The sequence below is a fragment of the Vollenhovia emeryi genome, unplaced genomic scaffold (assembly GCF_000949405.1).
Source record: "Vollenhovia emeryi isolate VEMERY1.0 unplaced genomic scaffold, V.emery_V1.0 DF939167.1, whole genome shotgun sequence".
Taxonomy (NCBI): Eukaryota; Metazoa; Arthropoda; class Insecta; order Hymenoptera; family Formicidae; genus Vollenhovia; species Vollenhovia emeryi.
The window spans coordinates 364,949-379,686 of NW_011967199.1; the positions used below are offsets into that span (position 1 = coordinate 364,949).

Genomic DNA, 14,738 nt, shown 5'->3' on the forward strand with positions numbered 1-14,738 from the left:
TCAAGTCTCACCCTATCTAAAACTCTGCATTCTAATTGGCTCTCGTAAGCAATCCAGTAGAAAAAAAAAACAGTATCGTGTTCAGTTGGCTTAACATACCATAGGGGAAGATAAAAAGCACGCAAAATCTAATCCGATCTGATAAATTTCGTCAAAAATTTTATTATTGTTCTTTATGTCTAGTATTATCATTATATTAACAATTGGGGTAAACCAAATATATTACCGTCATTCGTAATATTTTCACTTAAAAGGATTTAAATGTACTTTCAATTCTTTTTTTAAATATTATTAAGTTGTATTGATTAAATGTCATAGCAAATTTCTGCAAAAATAGGTAATACTTTTGTACTGTGAATATCACAGATATTTACACATACGTGAGTCGCGTCATATTGTATAAAATATAAATATAGCTTCCAATTGTAAGTCCTATGTACAAATTAATCTAACAGCATATAAATCTCCTAAAACAATCATCGTAGTAGAGGAATTTGCATATGACTGGCTCTCTCATTGGTTTGCGCTTTACTTTCCATTATCATCTTGGGATTAACATTATTAATGTTCACCAGCTCGTTCTGCTTCCGCTTGGCCTCGAGCGATTTCATGTATGCGAGGAAACATGTCCAGACTAAACTGCATACGCTGACATACACAACGCGATTACGTTCCGGGATTAGAAAGAAATTGACGGTTTGCAGAATCGGCCACACGCAAATGGCAACCTAGGGAGGAGAATAATATCTCGTTAATGCGCTTAATCACGGACTTGAGAATACATCTATCGAGGATATGATACCTTGTATGTTGGCCAAAACTTAATTTTGACCTCGTCGACGCATTCCGAAACTGGCTTTAATTCAAGAAGGCTCATGCCAAAGAAGAAGGAACACATAGCTGCGGGGCTGTACGTAACTTGCTCGACCAAAGCCTACGATTATCCAGTTACTCCATTATTACGTCAGTTCAATTTTTTATTCGTGTGACTAAATCAATTTGTCATACAAAATCAAATAACTTAAGTTATTCAATGTCTGCTACGCATATATACACCTTAGTGATTGCAGACTTCAAATCCGCCTTCGGCCAGAAGTAAGACGCGCATCTCAGCCAGCAGTACAGCGTGGGCGCTACGTAAAGACTTCCGTACAGACAGAAACGCACGGCCTCGGTGTAACTAAACTCTTCCTTCCCCATTATCTTTTGTTGCAACAAATTCGCGGTCGGCCATATAATCGAGTAGGACGCCATGCCTCGAACAATCGGGTATCTCTGCGATATCTCGCGGAATTTCACGAATATGATGCGCATCTTCGATGCCTGGGCTGCAAAGGCAATTTCAAATTATTATTTTGCGCTTTATTAACAGTGAAAACGAAACAACTAACACACACATTGGACTGTCGGGGTAATAAGTGATAGTACACGGTAATAGAAACACTAACATTGGATCGTTGACAAGGTGCTATCAGTGATAAGCTAATATTCTTGGAGAAACTTTCGTGATTATCAAATGGCGCCCAACGGGCCCCCCGAAGGAAATTGAAAAATGTAGACATAAAATTTGTTTTCTATTGCTGCACTGAACCGTGCAATAAATTAGTGTAAGACAAGTATTTTTTTTCATTCAACTTACTGCACTAGTGAACTAGTGTCGCTGTCTTACTCTAATATATAGAAAACAAGCCTATTATCGACTGTCCATATATCTTCAATTTACAAATCGTATAATGCATTATAAATTTACTTACTTCATTATCACTTCATAAATAAGTACGCATATTCAAGACACAATAGTGTCATACATATCACTAAATAAGTTTACTCGAATTGCGGCAATCGTGCGAACCTGCGTAAGATCGTCGATCTGTTTATGCATTTACATTTTTCCAGTTAACGTTAATTAACCGAAAAGGTATAATTTAACAATCAGTTAGACATGCGTGTTTAAAAGGTATCTTAAAGATGTTTTTACGTCTTTGTGAGGCCCGGTTTTATCAAATTAATTTATACATTTATTATAATAAATTATTATAATATATTATAATTATTATAATATAATATATATTATTATTTATATTATATTAGATATATATATTATAATTATATTACAATAAATTAAAATAAATAAATTAAACAACCAGATTCAGTTGTTCAACTTTAAGCTTAGCTTCATTCGTTCTTCGTCTCTTTCCAACTGTGACTTTAGAAAGAGGCGAACATGAATTAAACTACGATTGAAGTTAAGCGACGTTTGGTGAAACCGGACCTCGGACATGCATGCTGTCGCGGCTGTCATGTGTCAAAATCACTTTTCGGGACAAATTCTTCTGTTTGACAGTGCGCCAAAAATTACACGCCGAGCAATCTAAATACAGTTTAGAAGATACCGCACAATTTGTTAATTCAGTAAGAAAAAAAGGGGTACGAATTGCACCTAAATTAGACCGAAGAGGACTCAAGACTCGCCTTCAGTATCGCCACAAATCTATAACTTAATCAGCTCACAATCAACCGACACAATTGTTACAAAACTTTCGGCCGCAAAATTCATCGTTGCTAAATCCCCCAAGTTTCCCTTCTAACAAAAAAAAACCCCCAACGAGAAACCAACAATTCCATTCGCCGCGTATCGCAGGTCACTCGACAAATCGATCATCGATCGGGAGTTAATCGAAATCACCTCGCTACCTCCTCGTCTACACGCTCCAGCGACGAACCGTTCGATCGATCTGCCTCCCGAAAAATCTCGACGTGACACGTGTTTCGCAACTCCCGTGACGCATTACGTCACGGATGTCTACTGTCGCCCCGCGAGACACGCGGCGGAGTCGGTTACCTTCCGCGGCGTCACGGGGAACGGGCGTAGGGGCCGACGGGCCGCGCGACGCTCCTCGGTGAACGCGCTCGCTGCGCTAGTTTCCGACAGGCTGCCTGCGGCCGCTGCGTGCGTGTGCGTCGCCGGGTGTGACGAACCGTAGACATCTGGGAATCCCGCGTGGCTCTCGCGGCGACGTGACGCGCTCGACTAGCCGAGCGGTCGAGTTGTCCTCCTCCTCCTCCCCCCCCCCTTCCCGGACAGCGAACGTTGACGGAACACGTGCTGACGCGATGACGAAATCGACCGAGCCATTCTTATCCGTCCTTGGTACGCGTCATCCGCCGATACGGCCGCGCTTTTCCGCCGAATCGGTCGTGTACCGTTGCACAATCGTACGAACCGTTGCACATCTCTCTCTGGTAACGTAGAGGGTGGTCGATAATACTGGTCTCGCGCGCGAGACCCCTCCCCCCCCCCCCGACACAGAAAACGAAACGTCGAGTTTCTGCAGTCGTATATTCAAGACAATATAATCGGACATGAGAGTGAGAGAGAGAGAGAGAAAAAGAGAAAGAGATATATATGTATATGTGAGAGCTGTGTTAAGAAATACAATTGACTCGATGATCCTGCGTGTCACGCGACAAAGGTATACTGTACATAAATATAAGCGGATGCGTATGCATTGCCCCAGCAGTAGAGATCTGGGTACGCACAGTTTCGTAAAATATTTTTAAAAAATGTCCAATTCGCGCAATATACATACATACTAACCACGTCCCAGCATTTTATAGAATACATTAGGGGGTACGTGTACGCAAGTTGTTAAAACGTCCAACATCTGACGAAAGCTTGCTTCGTAACGTCATGTATAGTCAATCTTCTGAATTGCAATGTAAACGGAGAAAGCTAAGTTCTATTTGGTTATATACATTCGCCAATTCTTTGTCTCCTGCAGCGAACGAAAAATCATTGCGAACGACCGTGTATTTCCGTCCAGGTGATTCATGTTCACGAAGCAAGCTTGTGGTGAGCCAACTTAAACCTACAAGGATAATCTTTAGTAGAACTATTTATATATATAAAAAAAAAATGCCTTTAAAACTTCGAATTACTCCCAGCAATGTACAAAATAAACAGCGGTCAGAACAGGTTGTAGGTATCTTCACACAATGCCTCGCACTAGCTTCCCGTACTTTTAATAATAAAAAAATACTGTATACTCTCAATGATTGTGATCCATTAATTTCCCTAAACTTATATGCACAAGTTCATCATGATTTCATCAGATTTTCCGTCTTTGCATACTGTTGGCACAGTTTCTTCTTTGCATATCGAAGCTACATGAATTCAACACTCATTACGTCGTCGTAATGTCGAATAAATCATAAACACCCTCGTTCTCACCAAGATTGAAATGGTAATCTTTTTCCCCGGGCGGTGGACTTAATCTCATTAACGGTCCGCAAACTGCAAATGAAATTTGTACAGTTAGTAGTACAGTTTGACTGTTTGAATATGCACAAGAAGAAATGTAACAATGTGGTATCCACAGCACGATCTTGTATTCAAGATTCGTCTTAAATCTGATCGTGGACAACTTTAAGATTTCATCCAGCAAGGAAAAATAATCGGACAGTGTCTCGTGATCTTATTTAAAACGATCTTAAGGTAGTTATTTCGTAAAATCATTTACGTGAGAATTGTTTCAAATTTTTACAGTCTATTCTTTACATTAATACGTGCAGAATAAGACTAATTAAATTAAAATTGACCGTCTCAAAGTTCTAACAAAAAATGTTCGAAGCTTGTTATGTTACACGAAATATTACGTGTGAAACACGTTAAAAATATTATTACACGTAACAATGTAATTCGTTGTAATATTAATACACGTATTATTACGTGTTAAAATATTAATATTTGCGTTTTCAAACGCAGATGATGGCACATTTTATTTTTGTTAAGCTTAACGATGAGCGGGATTCGTATGAGAAACAAATATGTCATAAAGTGAAATAGAACGAATGACTGGGCAAAAATTCAAAATTATTGACCGTTCCGTTTCAACAATATAAAAAAGTTAAAACTGAAAAATGGGAAGAATTATGTAGTAGATATGAGTGTATTGTGTAAGAGATGTGGCAACAGCACGTCAAACTATAATCTTTCGAATCTATTTTATACTATGTATTAATCGTAAGTGTATTCTTTAGAGCAATATCGCATCAAGATATATCATTGTAATAATTCAGTGTTGATTCCTGTCTGGAAGAAACCTTTGAGCATTACTGTGTGCGAAGCAACTACCTTAAATATAAGATCGAACTATCGGCTTAAGATTTGACTTACAGTCGGAATAGAAGTGGTCAGAGAACAACTCCAGATCTCTTTGGACAATATTATCTGTAATTAAAAAATAATTAAGAACGCGGTGAAAAACTTCACGCCGCAACATACATACAGCAAATCAAGACAAGTACCTGTAGTGCTTACATCACGGAGTACTATCTTAGCTTCTATCAATTCCGAATCCTCTTCTTCCTCGTCGTCAGTTATTATCGGATCCGGTTTAACGCTGTTTTTTGGCGGCCTAATATTGAAGTACATTTAATGTATTTTTCAATATAACTTTAATCCTGAGAAATAGATAACGTAACGTAGGGAACTGTACATTTTGTATCAAATGAATAGCTCAAGCTTTATAACTATTCATCCCCTTACAAAATCAATTAGCAATTGTATTATTTGCTCTGTGCAGATCAGGAATATTATTTTACTATTCCTGACACGATTAGAGCATACAGAGATATTTGCGTTTGCTTCCTCTCTTTGTTTTTAACATTTCTACCAACATTGCGCGCGGTTTAGTTGTAATTTATGTATGTATGTAATCTTTAGATTGTTTTCATGCAAAAAAGACGTAACGTAGGAAGATAAAACCTGACATGACAAATATATATGCAAAAGAGAAAAACCATCAAAATATACATAATCTCTGCGTTACTTTTGCAACACGAAGTGAAGCCGAACCAATAAGTATCGTTGGAAAGCGCCAACAAATCTCTTACATGTCTTTCTTAAGAGTAGATGGATTGATCTCTCACCTGCCAACTTTCCTCTTTGGTTTAACAGGAACCTCCTCCTCTTTCTTCTCGTCCTCCTCGTTTCCGCGCTTCGTACCCTTGGCTTCCTCTTGCAATCTCATTTCTAACACCTTATTATCGTAAGTCTTAGCTAGCTCAGGTTGGACCATATATACCTTAATCTCTCCCGTATTACTTCTCAGGAGCATATTGTAATTTATCACTGCGTCGTCTTGAATGACAGTCTGCCAAATATACAAAACAACGCATAAACGACAAATGTATATCGATATAATTAAAGATTCCCTAGATTTCATTAGATGGCGAACAGCTCGATGCCAGAACAATAATCAAGCGGAAGACTTGAGTTTCATTCCCAGGTCTTGTTGTCCGTGCCGTCCCTTGGAGGACAGAAACTTCCAAATAACACTAAATCCGTTAAGAAAACAAGTCCTCCAGAGAGGTTTGACCCAGAGCTTACAGCCTTTGAAAATTGCCGCTGTAACGAAACCAGCTTGGAAGCTCTGACCTACTCGGGACCGCGGCGCAACGGAACAAACGTTTTCTGGACATCTCTCGGTATACCTTCAAGACATTTGGTACTGTCAACTCCGTGTCCGGAGGACCCTGTACCCCCAGCACAAACTGATCGGCAAAGTTCGCCTTGACATCCTCGTACGTGATGTACGCGTATTTCATATTTTCACGATCATTCTCTATGTTCTTTATGCTCTGCTGTATCCACTGGGTATGGGTGTCCAGCAGATGCTCGTGATCCTCCAGCTTGCCGATCTCCTCCTTCAAACTCGACAGCTTCTCGCCGACCTCCTGGGTGTTGCAGCCAGGACCGGCGCCCCTTCAAGCACGGGTTTGAAAAGTAGTGACAGCGCGGTACCGCGGCGAGAGCGAAGAAGCGTGCGGGCACTTACTTCCATTGTATGCTGTTCTTGCTCTTTTTCTCAATAAGGCCGATGCCCTCGAGGACGTTGGTGATGTCGTAAATACGCCGCTTCTGCCGCACCTCCAGGATGTCCGCGGCCTGCAACACGTTATCGTAGAGCAGCGATCCCGGTCGGTCGCCGGGACGTCCCGCCGAGGGCCCCCGCGGCGGCTTATAGGTTAAGGCGGCATCGCGTGTTACGACGTTGCGATACCGTCGGCGCGTCGGCCGCGCCGAGGGCCGGCCCGCGGACCCGGCGGCAGCCGGCGGGCTCGTCCGCGGAGTCGGGGAGGCGGGCCCGGGTGCACGGGCGGCGGTCCCCGCGCCGCGCACCTCTTTCAAAATTCCCGCAACCCAAGTATGACGTGTAGGCCCGCGGTCACTTAACCTAGTACAGGTTAACTTTTTCGCTGCCCTCGCGAGGCCCCCCCGAGAGAGTACTCACGACTTTCAAATCCAGCACGCCATCCTTGGCTTTCTGCAGCAGGGTGACGAAGCGGGTGGTCAGCAGCCCGAGGGACTTCTCGAATCTGCTCTGCTGATTATCTGCCATTATCACGGGCGTCGCGAAAATTTTCAAAACCCGCTAGTCCCTTCGAAATTGCCGCAACGCCACGGACGCCATCCCAGCAAGCGCGCAACGGCCGTTCAAATGGGAGCGCGTCTGTTGTCGGTAACGAACCTGGAACCGGATGATTAGATTCGAAACGGGGATATGGTCGCCGGATATCGAGCAAATTTTGAAAGATCCCTCGTCCCGGGGACTTACGGCGATCGACAACAAAGGCGCCTACTTGATGTGTCTAGGGAAAAAGATGGAAGATACAATCGAATAAATATTGTGTACAATATAATATACAAAAGCAGATTTAACGGGATAATATGATTCTTTATTATGCATTATTTAAAAAATCTGTTCTTTTTTTACATTAATGTGTAATAAAATGCGCTAACTAGCATACCATTACCTTTATTTCTATGTACATTCGTGTTATTAATAAAATAAATATATATAATATTTATAAATATTGTACTGTAACATGTGTATATTAATTTTAACATACGTATGTATGTTGTATACACATGTACATATACAACATTTATAAATATATACATTTAATATATATATGTACATATACATATATTATTTTTAAGAATATTTACATGTTGTTTCATGATTATTTATACCATATAGTTGTACAAAGTGTAAACGGTGAAGGTGATAAAAATTTCGAATGCATGATTGCATGTTCCTAAGGAAAAAGAAGTTCGTTGGTGACAGTTGGCTCTGGGCTTTGACTAGAACTCGCAGAGCTGAGAGTCTCATCCTTAATCTTTAAAGCGGATGAATCCTTGTCCTTGCTTTTATCCTTTTCCTTATCCTTATCTTTACTCTTATCCTTTTCCTTCTTCTCCTTATCCTTGTTGTGCTTGTGATCGTGTTTATGCTTATGCTTGTGCTTGTGCTTCTTCTTGTCCTTCTTCTTCTTTTTACTCTGCAAGAACGGCGAAAATGTGTCGCGGATTTTAATATATATATTTTTTTTATATATAAAACTTCTATATAAAACCACACGCGAGTCATTGGCGTACAAGGATACCGTCTACCACTTGATAAACTTGGCGTACCTTATTGCCGGAATCATTTTTCGGCTTGTGCTCGTCCGCATCTTTTTTAAACATCCCGGGCTCGAAGCCTACAGGACCGGGCGTTCCCATGATACCAGGCAGTGACGCGGAATTGTCACTGTAATATTCAGATTTTACTTTCCCTTCACCAGGTACCGGAATTCCTCGTTCGTCGTGCTGAAACAAAAAACATTAGCCGTAGATTCGCTTGACCCGATAACGGGGATAAAATCATCTTACATACATTATTTGCTGTCTTTTGTCGTTTTGGCTCTGGTGGATGTTCCACTGGATTTGACGGACCCGGAGTATCTTTGTTGGGAGACGATTTCCTCTTGTTCGAAACAGGCAGGCTTTCAACCTCTTCGATCGGTTCGTGTCTCACGTGCTGTACCGGCGCAGCTTTCACCTGAACAGAGTACGCAGGATTGGGACATTGCTGTGAAAATGAAGCTTGACAATCGCGCAACAGGCGGAACGTAAGTCTCACCTCGCGTTCTGGACTTGGCGGGCCAACTTTCTTAGGCTTCATGAGCGCCACGATTTCGGGAATGGGTAGACAAAATGGGACTTTCGTACCGTACAAAGTGTAATACAAATCCACCAAATCGCAACGCAACTTTGCATCGTGCGACAGCATGCCGCTGTAGATAAAATCACGTATGTTAATTCACATGAAAGAAAAATAACATTCACAAGCGAGATTGAAGAAGAACCGCCGTACTTGATCAAGTTCCATATGCGATCGACCAGATCTGGTTTATCCAAGCAATGTTTATGGGCTCTTTCGAATGGCGGATTCTCCACCATCAGCCGTACAAGTCTGTGGCGCACGCCAGGATGTGGATCCATTTCTGCCATATCTAATAAGAATTCCAAGTCCTCCCATTTGCCGTCCACGCGAGTAAAATCGACCAAGGCCTCTAGAGCTGCGATTCGAACGTCTGGAAAATGTCAATCGATCGTTAAGAATTTTGGCAATTCGCAGAAAAGTCGATACTGTTGTTGAACAGAACAGAACATTACCTATAAATTGTCCATACGCTGCGTACGCTCTAAAAAGATGAGGATTGCTTGGAAGGTGGCCGAACTTTTGGAGGATGCGTATAACTTTAAGACAAGCTACGCTGACGGTATATTTGTAGCAGGGTAACAATTTCTCCAAGTTCAAGTTTCTCGTGACCTCTTCTAGAATGGCCTTCGTGTCGATGGACAGGGACTCTGCTGTAATAGCTGTTCTGTAACGATACATTAAGAAATTTATCTCAGATTGTTGTACATCTTGTTGTAAAAAACAAAAAAGAGATATTCGAATATTCATACCCCTGCTGCACGCTGATAACCGGTGTAACAGTCGCGCCAAGAGCTTCAATTAGTGCGGCTCTGTAATAATTGTCGGAATATCTGTTCTTACTGTTGTCGTTGTACTTGAAAAGATCCATTAAAAATGCCAACACTTCCGGTGGACAGATACCATGGGCATTGCGTAATCCCGCCATTGCGACTGGTATAGTCTGCATAGACACACGAAGGTTCAGAAACAAGATATCGCTAAATCATTTTGACGCGATATAAGTAAGCGTCAAACCTTTTGTAGAAAGTAATGTTGAAAATTCAAGAAATTGTTTTGCTTAATAATTCGCCGACACGACGCAGATCCGAATAATTTTCTGAATATGGCCAGCATCGCTGGCGGGCCTGACCATTGCGCTACCATGTTGCGGCCGTTTGCTACCTGCAAGTGTGTATGTACATTTGTAAAATTGAGTTGAAGAAATCGGCGTTTAATAATGACTAACCTTTGTCAAGCAATGAGCAGCGCGAAGTCTGACTTTATAATAACAGTGTTCGTTCTCAATCGTGTCGGTCAACGCTAATCGTGTTTGAGGTGTTGAATGATGCTGCAGAGCTTCGATCGCTTCCAGTTGTGCGGTGACGTCTCTCTCGTGTCTCAATTGATACTGCCACTGATAATCAGGTTGCTCAATTTGCACAGCTCGCATGATTGTCATTTCAGGATCAAGTCTGATCCATAATACCGGAGAATCGCTGTAGACGAACAAGCAATGTTTGTTTTAAGACAACATATAATACCTAAAGTTGTTTCCTGCAAAATGCAATGAGAATTATCGCGCTCTTACTCCATAGCAGAGAGATCCATATCGACTTCCTCGCCGGTACACAGAGGAATTTTCTTCTTCTTGTTTCTACGACTTTTACTGTGGCACGTGATGTCCGCCCTGGCCATTGTACCTTCAATTTGTAATGTATGCTTGAAAGTACCGTCCAGCTCCTGAATATTGACCACTAACGGACCCACATATTTCCTAATCCCTCTTTGATGTGCGGTGTCTTGCCTAATTTCCAACTCCACCGTATTTCTATAACGTGTGTAAACGTGTGCTTAACTTACTTTTTATAACGTAATAATAGATGCAATTAAACTGAAGCAGAAAGGTACCTTTTTCTATTAAATACGAAACTTAGGCTGAATTTCGCGTGTCCTCCCGTTCTCACCCATTGGTCTATAAATATTGACATATCCTTTCCTGTCACAGTAAAGATTGCCTTAGCAAATACATTTGTACTAATCAACATGTGCGACCACAGGCCAGACTCAATTTTTTGTTGTGCTGCATTGGCTGCTAGAGACAACTGTTTATTGAATACCTATAAAAAAAAATTATAAAAATGTAATCAGTATAGTTCAATCCACTGTCGCATATTTAGAAAATAAATATATGTATACGTATAATATATATATTTACTTGAAGTAATAATTCTTGGCCGATCCTGTGTTCTAGCATTCTCATGATTAGATGTGCCTTCTTGCGGAGAACTTCAATGTATTTTGGAGACATGGTATGCAAATTTTTAATAGGGAAATAAAATCCAGGATCGGGAGCTCGGGGAGCAGGTGCTGGAGTATTAGCTGCAATGGGTAATGGTGCTGGTGCTTGGGACGGGTCTAATATTATACCGCCGAACTGTTCTTCATATTTCACGACTTCTTGCAATTCCTACAAAACCGTATGTGTCAACCAAGGCAAATAGGCTGAAGGGAACATAAAAATGCGGGTGTATTATGACGTATAGGTACTTACGGATTGTATCCATTCTCTATATTCGTTATTACCGAAACACTTCTTCGCGTAGAGTCCCGTAAGATACGTGGAAATACCTTTAGGTAACCATGTATCTGACCAATTTTGCATCGATATGAAACATCCAAAAAACTGTTCTGCAATCGCTTGCGCCATTGCTTTCTTAGTAATGTATACTTGATCTATAATCGCAGTAGAATGTAGCAAATTCGTACTGAAAGTAAAACAACTCGTAAGTACAGTGGTAGAATTAAATTATACATCCCACAAAAAGAGCTCAATTTTACTTTAGGATGCTCATAGTGGCGTAGGCATTGATGTCCTCGTCTATCTCGTCGACGAAAACCTGCTTGTAACAAGAATATGGATAGCGATTCGACAAGGTCTCCTCGTAAAATTCGAATGCTTCGTGCATGTATTTTGCCGATACTTTCAGAGATGGCAAAAGTTGAGGCAGGCAGAAATGAGTCACCTCGTGCATGTAAGGATCCACAAAAATCTCGAAGGGTCTACAGAGAAAAGAATTCACATTTATTATGCTATAAATAACGAGACGTCGATTAACCGTTTCTAGTTACTTACCCGACTGCTAGTGCAATGTTCGGGGCGCACGCAGGAGTGTTGAGCACGTAGTGAAATGTTTTCCTACGCATGTCGGGTGTGTAGACCACCTCGACCAGATCTCCACAGGAGACTGCGGTCATCGAGTCGTCAACGGTAAATTCCAATTTCCAAGTACATGGCTCGGCAAAACTGTCCACACACGGGAACCACAATCTAGATGAATTTTCGTAGCTGTACGTATACATGTGGGCACCTCTCTGAAAAACAATTATTATTAGTATGCAAAAAGGACAGAGTTCTGGAAAAATATTGCCCATACTATTGCACAGGAGTTGCAGGTTATTAGTTTGGAAAACGTAAAGTCGAAGTTACTTGGTACGAAGAGTGTTTACTGGAATATCTTTATAAAGACAGCAAATTATTGACACAACCGCTCGGATATGTGTGGCGAACATGACGCAAAGAAATGTGTACTGCTCAGTAAACAAATGAAAAGACTCGAGTCCAAGAGCCACTGGTTTTTAATCAAATACCACCTCTCGGAAGCAACCACCGAGAATCTCGAGATTGGCAGTTGGGCAGTAGGCTGATAATTCTGCTCCTAGTCAACCAAATCTGGGATTATTTCAAATGAAGACCTCGAATTGAAGGCAAAAGACTAGAGTCCGACACGGATTGCAGCATCATTGGATATATTAGACTTGCTCGAATGTAAATTTGAAAATCCATAAAGTACAATTCCCATTGAATCATCATAGATAAAGGTATCGCAATCTGGTAGGTTCAAAATAGGAAAATTCCTTTATTATAACACACTGCCTGTGGCGATCGTAGCGCAAAGACGCGCGCTGGTATAGTAAGCCAGAGTTCCGAGTTCAAATCCGACCAAGGGTTGCCGGATTTTATTCGATCGCCCCTTCTTACGATAAGAAGGAAGGGACTCGAAAAGGAAGTTGGAACCTCCCTTACATACCATCAGTTGATGGACGATTCTGTACAATAAATCAAAACAAATACTATAACACGCTGCCTCACCTCAGCTAAAGTTCCTTCGCAGTTTGGCACCACGAAGTGCACACCTCCTTGAGGCTGCTCCAAGGAAAACTCGATGCTGATCCTCAAGCTCCGGCCTTCCGCAACTAAATGCGCCGCATCCGGTGGTATTTGAACCACTAATTCGCCGGTGTTACTGTCGGGGTCGACTTTCTGGGCGGTCGCTAGATGCATATTGGAGAAAAATTCCAGGGAACGTCTGCAACGAAGGTGATAATCAGCCTATTAACAACCCCCTGAGTGTCGTCGTCGCTCGCCGAGGAGGGATTCGCTTACTGTTTATTGTCACCCTGGCAAATATCCAGGAACGGATCGAAATATTGGAATGGTGCCTCATAAGTGTCGTTTAAGCACACTCTGTATACCCTGCATTGTTTGGCGTTGAGTTTCACCAGCCTCAGTGTGTCTCGCAGTGGTATAATCGTCAGCTCGACGAAACCAATTATGTTCTTCCTTTGAAAGTTTATCCCCGTCAAACTCAATATCTGATGAGCTGCAATCATATCGGTCGCAGTGAAATGCGTATTAGTTACTTCAGTAAAAAAAAGTGATAACACGTCAAACTGATGTACGACCTGAACTTCTAGAACATAACCTTACAATACGAAAAAAAGAAAGATGCAATCCTCATTTTTGTCTCGGAACGTTTTACGCGAGTGCACGCGCCGTTTTCCGCTCGGTAGCCGTAATCAAAAGTGGAGAACGGATAGAGAGCATTTTAGTGAACATTAATAAAAATTCGAAACGGTGAACGGAAGCATCGACCGGTGACGATGGTTGCTAAACGGTCCGAAAATGCGAGCGTTTTTCTTACCCAATCTATAGGGGCGGCTGTTATCGCCCGTTTTTTCCTTCTTCATGTTTCTATTTATTTATATATGTCCGCGGAAAAAGATAAAAAGGCACGGAACAACACGGAACGTAAACTCCGAAGCCATGCCACAATCACTAGTTGACCACATTCACAGTATTCACACACTGAATACCAGTGATGAGTGACGGCAGTGACGCCAGGGTGGGTGGCGGTCGCGCCTTCGCGCATGCGCGGCGATTGATGTTTGATCCTTATCTGAAAGTATCTATGGCTGTGGTCAAGCTGTTGCTTCAAATGTTTCGAAATAGACTTCGATGCTGTGCCGATCTATATTTTCGATTGAGCGAGGTATCTGTTTGATTTTGTTGCTCCCAGCTATATATACATATATATATTACAAATTTTATTATACTCACACTTCTTTGTAGTTACTGAAGAAGACCCGAAGAAGGGTCGAAACGTATATTAAATAGAAATTGAGGAATATATATATTGTGAGAACAGAGTTCTGTTCATTTTGTGGCTCACATTGGCACATTCTCTCCTTCCTTTATATTTTTCTTTTCGGGAGCCTTCACAACAATTTGGAATAGTCTTCTTCTTTATTTCCGTAAAAAAAAAACGAAGAAAAGAAACGCTTTGAAGCGTTTGAAGCGGCAGCTTGACCGCAACCTAACGCGGTGTCTACAATGGGATTTCAAGACGTAAGATTTAGGAAATTGAC

The 14,738-nt window shown here is 41.5% G+C and overlaps 3 protein-coding genes across 6 annotated transcripts; all 3 read right to left on the reverse strand.

Annotated features, from left to right (window-relative positions):
* Positions 1–137: 137 nt before the first annotated feature.
* Positions 138–3,053, reverse strand: LOC105564216 (mpv17-like protein). Of its 4 annotated transcripts, none has more exons than XM_012016440.1 (4): positions 2,843–3,053; positions 1,057–1,328; positions 803–934; positions 138–728 (listed from the first exon to the last, which is right to left on the reverse strand). In XM_012016440.1, exons 2-4 carry the CDS (start codon positions 1,312–1,314, stop codon positions 477–479), a joined length of 642 nt encoding a protein of 213 aa, XP_011871830.1. In that variant the 5' UTR covers positions 1,315–1,328; positions 2,843–3,053; the 3' UTR covers positions 138–476. The 4 variants fall into 4 exon arrangements, with proteins under 4 accessions (XP_011871830.1, XP_011871833.1, XP_011871831.1 ...); XM_012016443.1 differs by lacking the exon at positions 2,843–3,053 and adding an exon at positions 2,695–2,824; XM_012016441.1 differs by lacking the exon at positions 2,843–3,053 and adding an exon at positions 2,687–2,823.
* A 273-nt stretch (positions 3,054–3,326) lies between these two features.
* LOC105564218 (transcription factor E2F4) lies at positions 3,327–7,536 on the reverse strand. The gene is made up of 7 exons (XM_012016444.1): positions 7,296–7,536; positions 6,840–6,949; positions 6,496–6,766; positions 5,932–6,155; positions 5,308–5,417; positions 5,177–5,230; positions 3,327–4,294 (listed from the first exon to the last, which is right to left on the reverse strand). Exons 1-7 carry the CDS (start codon positions 7,401–7,403, stop codon positions 4,185–4,187), a joined length of 987 nt encoding a protein of 328 aa, XP_011871834.1. The 5' UTR covers positions 7,404–7,536; the 3' UTR covers positions 3,327–4,184.
* Positions 7,537–7,947: 411 nt separating this feature from the next.
* On the reverse strand, positions 7,948–14,184 carry LOC105564219 (transcription initiation factor TFIID subunit 2). The gene is made up of 18 exons (XM_012016445.1): positions 14,015–14,184; positions 13,477–13,693; positions 13,183–13,399; positions 12,166–12,404; positions 11,871–12,092; positions 11,584–11,797; positions 11,248–11,499; positions 10,941–11,149; positions 10,621–10,860; positions 10,279–10,528; positions 10,068–10,214; positions 9,803–9,993; positions 9,506–9,717; positions 9,204–9,423; positions 8,970–9,123; positions 8,724–8,888; positions 8,480–8,656; positions 7,948–8,346 (listed from the first exon to the last, which is right to left on the reverse strand). The coding sequence occupies exons 1-18, from the start codon at positions 14,058–14,060 to the stop codon at positions 8,104–8,106; spliced, it is 3,615 nt and encodes a 1,204-aa protein (XP_011871835.1). The 5' UTR covers positions 14,061–14,184; the 3' UTR covers positions 7,948–8,103.
* Between the last annotated feature and the right edge of the window lie 554 nt (positions 14,185–14,738).